At 35.3% G+C, this 7,432-nt stretch overlaps 1 protein-coding gene across 4 annotated transcripts in view; it reads left to right on the top strand.

Moving 5' to 3' along the window:
* Positions 1-4,070, top strand: part of LOC106951114 (kinesin-like protein KIF26B) — a 43,552-nt gene extending 39,482 nt beyond the window's left edge. For 2 of the 4 annotated variants that reach the window (XM_015038433.1, XM_015038432.1), the window contains exons 14-15: positions 575-725; positions 3,113-4,070. In XM_015038433.1, coding sequence (XP_014893919.1) covers positions 575-725; positions 3,113-3,312 — 351 coding nt within the window. In that variant the 3' untranslated portion in view covers positions 3,313-4,070. The remainder of the gene's footprint in view (positions 1-574; positions 726-3,112) is intronic. The other 2 variants (XM_015038435.1, XM_015038434.1) reach the window with 1 other exon arrangement.
* Positions 4,071-7,432: the final 3,362 nt, after the last annotated feature.

Here is a 7,432-nt window from a genome sequence, read left to right as displayed (position 1 = left end):
GTTGAAAAACACTGGACTAGAGCAGCAGTGTCAAAGAAAATTTTATTTTAGGTCACATCAAGATCATGAATGTTTATGAATGTTGTGGCAAATTGTATTAATAAAATAGAAGAAACTGTTAAAAATATTAACCAATAGTAGCGTCTGCATTCAACATTTTTTTCACGTGGATCAGTCCCTCCAGGATTTTATAATTATTTTTTGTGAGTTTTTGCGATCAAAACCACAGATTGCGCTATTTTAGAAATATTTGCAAGGAATTTTGCGATATTACCTTTGACCGATAGGACTTTTTGTCACTTGCAGTCTATAACCTGACATCAAGTAACACTGAGGAACCACTGTAAGAAACAACATCACGCTTAAACATGATGTTTTTGAGATTAACACAATCCGACCGTACATTTTGGTCTTCAGATTTATGTTGCTTCACTCCCCAGAGGTTTTATCTGTGCACTCTTCATCCTACCTTCAACAGGCCTAACACGGAGGTGCAATAAAAAACCAACAATGCAAAGCAGCGTATGAGGAGAGAATGCAGTAGTGAAATGTTTGTATGAACTGGTGGTTTCAGGGCTGTGGATGCTTCAGCGCCAAGCTGAGGTTTTTGGAGCATCGTCAGCAGAGGATCTCAGAGGTCCGAGTCAAGTACAACAGACTGAGGAGAGAACTGGAGCACGCCAAACACAACCTCATGCTGGAGCCCGCCAAGTGGAACCAAGAGTGTCAGTAAAAATGTCTCTGGTTTCTGTTCAGTGTTATCAAGGAAGAGTATCTTTTGTGATCTTGCCTGTCACAATTGTTCTAGTAATTATCGTTATAAATGATATTATTTTGATAATGGCATTATAATGCAAGTTTGCCCTTTAAACTTTAATTTTGTAAAGGAAAAAAAAACAAAACACTGGAAGACATTTAAACAGCCATAATAAAACACAACAACCATAAACAATAAACAAAAAGGAAATAAAAACTGGAGACGCACTGATCCAATATTAATATCTGTTCCCCTATTGAAAGAAAATTATAGATCGAGTATCCAGAAGGGCAGATCTGTTCAGTCTAACTCTACGTTGTGTGCTGAGAAAAGTCAGGCTTTATTTATTTTACATTATATCTAGAATAACTATATGGACTTTCTGAACCATTTGAAAAGTTTGTTGCAGTTTATTTTTATATGCTTGACCAAGGTAGTCAAAATATTATTTTGGTCAGTTTCAGTTTCTTTGTCATTTATTTTTCATTGGCTGCTCTACTCCTAATTGCACTGACTGAACAAATTAAAGTTGTTTTTGCATGTTTGACCAAGCTCGTGAAGCTATTGGTTTATTTCAATGTACTGTACTGGTGTAGAGTTGTCAAATTTGTATTTCAGTATTTTTAAGTTTGTGTTTTTAAAAAAAGAAAGAGTCAATTCATCACTGATTTTCTATATCGGATCGGTATTGGCCGATACTAAACCTCAGATATCGGCATAGATATTAGAAGTGAAAAAAAGTGAATCAGTGCATTTCTAATAAAAACCATAAATATAAGAGGCTACAATGTCTCTGTAAAAAAAAAAAAAAAACTTCAAATAATATAAATGATTAGAATGGAAGTTATTCATGCGTTTAATTGATTAGTTGCTTATTACGACTTAAATGTGGCATTGTCATCAGCTGAACAGCACAGCCCTGTTCAACCTCTCAGATAGAGTTTTTGACAATTACATCAGTCGATTTGAATTATTTATTAAACACCACCAGGGGTGAATTGTTATGGAAGGAGAAAGCTGTCAATGAATCATGGGTATTGGGTTATTAAAGAGTGGCTCACTTACACTTTAAGTATTCAATCAGTCAATCAATCAATCAAATTTTATTTGTATAGCACATTTCAGCAGCAAGGCATTTCAAAGTGCTTTACATAATTAAAATTAAAAACAGCATGTGAGAAAGAGATTTAAAAAACATAAGTAAAACGTAAACAGTGAGAAAGAAAAATAAAAAGCTGTATAACTTTAGTTGAGACGCCGTCAACTGGGACTCCAACCCTTTGGACTTTAGTCAAAACGCCGTTTGACAAGGACTCTAACCTCTCGGACTTTAGTCAAAACGCCGTTTGACAAGGACTCTAACCTCTCTGACTTTAGTCAAAACGCCGTTTGACAAGGACTCTAACCTCTCGGACTTTAGTCAAGAGTATTATTGCCCAGTGAGCATTTTAACACAAACTCAGAAGAAATATAAAGGATGGGCTATTTTTTATTTTTTTTGCAAATATGAATGGAGAAATCATAACTTTCTTATAGAGATTAAGCATCAAACTGTTATATTTCATGCAATGGTTACATAAAATGAGATGTAAGCAGCAGAACATTTTGAAACTAGAGTAGTGGTAATAATTTATGACTTCTACATTTTTAAGAAGGCATACAAAAAACAAACTGTAAACAATATGAAATAACAGATAAAATTTGATTTGTTTAAAAAAAATCTATTTAAAAAAAGGAAAAGCAATTCAAACTTGCTACAACACTAATTAGCCTGACTACACAGAACAACTAAATTCATTTTTAAATAAATACTATGCAGAACTTCAAAGTCTCTCGGGTGGCACAGTTTGCTTATGGTCTGCCTGTAAAATAAAAGGACTTTTACTGATTTAACTGGTCAAGATGATAAGAAATGTGCCTTACGAAGGCAGGACATCATCTTAAAAAATAAATAAATGAATTTAATTAAATGGGACATTTTTTCAGTTCAAGAAAAGGTAAAAGAAATTATGAAATCACCCTGTAAATTGCTCTTCTGAAACAAATACCTGCAAAAGGTTGATAATGCAAATATAAAACCAGAAAGGATTGTGATTGACAGCGCTAAGACCCACCTCCTGGCTCTGATTGGTTTTTTTCTAGTTGGCAGTGGGAGAAGGCAGAGAAACTCAAATTTTTTCACAGATTATCTGTCTGCTACCATACCAGTTTCAACAAATATGTAAAAACAATATATTTTTTTTTTATAAAAGTTATATATAACAGATTTGAAATGGTACAGCAGCACAAATACAGATATATTAGTAACTGTGGTCAGCGTCAGACATTAAGTGTCACCTTGTTGTCCCTCTCCAGTCGACGTGTGGCAGACTTTCCAGGTGGACTCTCTGGGGCACCTGGAGGCCCTTGAGGAAGTCACGGCTCGGCTGGAAAACAGGGTCAACCTCTGCAAGGCCAACACCATGATGGTCACCTGCTTCGATGGGTCCACCAGGAGGCGCCGCAAGAAGCGACGAAAAGCACAGCAGCAGCAGAAAACCTTGAAGCAATTCTAGCTTGAGAAGTTGGCTGATTTATTCCTTTTTAAAATGACCTTAAACCTGAGCAATTAAAACTGAGATTATTGCTGAATCTTATTTCAAATAAGTCTGATGGTTTTAAATTAGTCACGGCATAATGCGGAAGGAAATTTCCAGTCACCAGACTCACAGGCCCTTTAGAAGATTACAAGCACTTATCAAACACATTATACTTCTATTAACATTGGCCTTTTAATAACTAATTTTAACCATTGTTTTGCACTGATATTTGGTCAAATATTCCTTAGGAAGTTTCAGACAAACTAAATATTTTAGTGACCATCTGCAAGGGTTAGGCAGAATTCTGGCTGCATCTTTGACAGTCAATGGGGAATTGGTGATCCCATAAGTTGCATAGGTGTTCCCCTTTTTTTTTAAGTGTAGGGAGACTAGGTTACCTGCTCTGTGTGGGACTTCACTGCAATTATCCCTTTATGTTCGGCATCTTAGGGTGCATTCACACCAAACAAACTAATCTGCTTTAGTTTGTTTGCCTAGAAAGTCAGTTGTTTTGGGTTGGTGTGAAGGCTTAATCAAACTTTGATGTGGAGCAAAAAAGCTAACTGTGGTCCGCCTCAGAAGCTCCATCTCATTTCAGTTGAAGTGAAGTCTTGTGAAGTTTGAATACAAATGTGAACATCAAGCGGACCATAGATAGCTCCAAAAGCAGGAAGTGGACCATAGCGAAGGGCATTCTGGGTAAATATAACCAAAACAAACGCGTGTGTCCAGCACTAGCGGGAGAAATGGCTCATGGTCTTTTGCTAAAGACAAAAGAGGAATCCTACAACCACTAAAATCTGACTCCAATCTACTTTTGTTTACATTTATGAGTTTTTCATGTTGTTTTCTACAGTAGTTCTAGGAAACTATTTTAATAAACGGTGGTCAAATATTCAGGCGGAATTGTGCTGGGAATTTGTTGGTAGCTATAAAAAGCATGTGGTTCCTCTGCACTTTAGTAAAGGGCTATTTACCCAGATATTAGTATATATAAGCCTGTAGGAATAAATTTGAACTTTGTGAAAGAATGGAAATCTTAATAATTTTTTTATAATTAAATTCATTGAGGTCATGTTATCAGTCCATCCTGGAAAACAACAGTAGAAAAGAATCAGTAAACTGCCTGTAAACTTCTGACTGGTGCTGTGGATAACACATTGTTCTACTGTCTCCTAAACAAAGACAGAATATGTCTTTTGTTCTGCTAGTATTTTCCAGAATTTGTGCTAGCTACTTTACTTCAGTAACATAAATGTATGCTAGCTATGGGAGTCGCTATAGCATACATTTTAGCTACAGAAATAGCTAGTAAATTCTAGTAAATTGTATGTCTACAATTTACAAGTTAGAAATATTCTAGGTATGTTTGTAGCTAGCATACAGAAGCAGCTAGCTACTTCTGTTGCTAGCATAACTCTTTTGAGCCTTTCCTGTGCTGAATATTAAAAACGTCATCATCATGATGCAAGACCAGAAACCAATGATTCAAAGTCAGCATTTAAGTTGGAGATTTTTTTTTTTTACAATGAACACCACAGACAATTAACATCTGCCACACTACCTGCTGCACAGAAAATCAGAACCAAAAATAAAGACTGGCTTGTTTTGTTGTTTTTGTACATTGTTAATATTCTGGACACACTTTTTCTTTGATTAATTTGGTGAGGACCTTCACTGTACGCATATACCTCCACCAAACAAAAACACTTCAGCCATTTTGGACAAGTCGTGACATTTTTGAATGAGAGGATTCTAGATCTTCACTGTTATTTTCCTGTCTTTTTTTTTTTTTTTTTTTTTAAGGAAATACTCTATCACCCTTGGTGCCATTTTGTATATACAATAGACTTTTTTTGGTGCTGACACTGTATGAATTACGCCTCTTATTTAAAGCTCATGCGAAGGACAACAAATGGTTTAACTAAGAACAATCCGAGACTGAGGACAACACTGAGTTTGTTGGAGTTACTACCTACTGAAACATTAATGTGAATTCTCTCCTACCTGTGGTCTTGGATAAATAAACGGACACTTTAAATGCGTCGGTAAATAATTTTAAAACAGTGGATTCTACTTCCAGCTTGACAAGAAGAAAAAAACTTCTTCTGATGTCGCCACTCGCAAGGAGCTCTCAGCCAATCCCAGAGGAGGAATGGAAGCTCTGTAATTGGTGAGAAATGCTGTAAAAAGGTGAAACACATGTGACGTGTTTCATGTAAAGCATATGAATCAGCATGTTGTTGGTAACTTTGAAAAAATGACTACAGCTCGATTTATTCTTCAATTAGGGAAAAAAATAAAGTCATGACACTGTAGTCTCTGTTTCAATTGCGTCTGTATTGTGATTAGAAATGAAATGCTTCGTAATGGATGGATATTTATGTACTGTGTTTTTTGCAGAAGGAAAAAGCAGTAGTGAAGCAGAAATAATTAGATGAATTCCTGGCAGAGAGGGTTTTCCAGTCTGTAGATAGAGAAGAGGTAATGAGGCCAAGCAGAGTTCAGCCTTGAAGCAACCCAATTAGAAAGTCAGCAGAAAGGAGGAAAGAAGCAGGAAAGTTGCACACACAAACACAGATACGTCTGCTTCTTTAACAGAGCCATTCTTCTTTTTCTGCTTCATTTATTTATTGTTCTGCTACGTCTGGGAAGAACAAAACAGATCATAGCTATCTGTGTTGAGAACTGCATGCAGGAAACTCTGGTTAACTGAATACACGAGGGTCCTGACTGAGTCGGGAAAAACGTGGAATCTGATTTAAGTGTTTCTAATAACAAAAATAAAATAACCCATTTTTCCTCTAGAGATTTATTCTGTTTTCCTTTGTTTGTCATGAATCATCCGAAAAATCACAAAAAAGTAAGGTGAGTAAGTGCAAAATGTAGCTTTCATGAGATTATTTAATTTATTGAAGAGAGAAACACATCCAAACCATCATGGTCTTATGTCAAACTGTATTTAGATTACTGCCACAAAAGTGGCCTCAGGAAATAATTTAAATAAGACAATATGAAGTAGGCTAAAAATTCTCCAAAAAGTAACTTACTATGGCATATTATGTGGAAATTCAAGAACAGATGAAAAACAAAGCCATTGACGTTGAGTCTTGAAGACACAAATATATATTTTTTCTATCTGAACAATGATGTTACCCTTAAGTTTAAACTTGTTGACAACAAAAAGTGCTTTTTATTTTGTTTTTATTTAACCTTTTGTACTTTTGTTTCTGCTCTTTTCTGCTTTCTTTTCAGGATAACAAAAAAGACATTTCCTTCTTGTCTCATGCCATTATTACCTCCAGATTGGCGATGACCAATCTTTGCCCAAGATTGGCTATCGCAGTACAAATAATACATCTGTTCATCTACAGAGAACAGGGATCTGCCATAGATACCGTGTTTGCTGCCTGATCGTTCAAGAAGATCTCAGAAGAGACCCGAATGGGAACCTGTGTACCTGAGAGGGAACATTGTATCGCCTGCAGTTTAAAACTGTAAAAACAGACAATAATTTTCAAGTAGGACTGAATGGACTGAATGCTGTTGCCACAATAGCGAAGGTTTCTAAGTTTTGAACATAAAAATGTGTTTATTTTTTATGTGTTGAAATTGTGTAAATCATCAGTGTAAAGTACTTCCTGGTTTGCAGGCTTTGACAGCTGATTTTATTGTCATTGTTGTAGGGATAAAACTGGATGATTTCAAATTTCATGATTCAGCAAGCAGAAGGAGGGTCTGGAGTTAGTTCATACAGCTTCTTTTATCTTTGGAAAATATTAACATGAACATCTGATTTTTACTTTTGCAAAATTTACCAACTGTAAATTTCCTCAGTCTAAGCAGGTGAGCAGTATTCCCAAACAGCTTATGTTTTATAAACAATAGTTAATTTGGTGTCAAGAGATGAGCAATTTTTTTTTCTGGTAACGATCTGCCACGAAGTATAAATCAGATTTTTACTTTTGTGTTGAATGTCTGTTTTATAAAATATTCACCACCAATGACAAAAAAAAAAAAAAAAAAAATAATTTTTTTAAAAAATTAATAACTTGAACGGTTTTTTTAAGGAGGAAAAAAAAAAAAGGTTTTTAAA

The sequence above is a fragment of the Poecilia latipinna genome, unplaced genomic scaffold (genome assembly GCF_001443285.1).
Source record: "Poecilia latipinna isolate Pla-1442-1.1 unplaced genomic scaffold, P_latipinna-1.0 Scaffold441, whole genome shotgun sequence".
NCBI lineage: Eukaryota > Metazoa > Chordata > Actinopteri > Cyprinodontiformes > Poeciliidae > Poecilia > Poecilia latipinna.
Note: the sequence above shows the minus strand (reverse complement) of the source record. Positions and strands in the feature narration are given on the sequence as shown.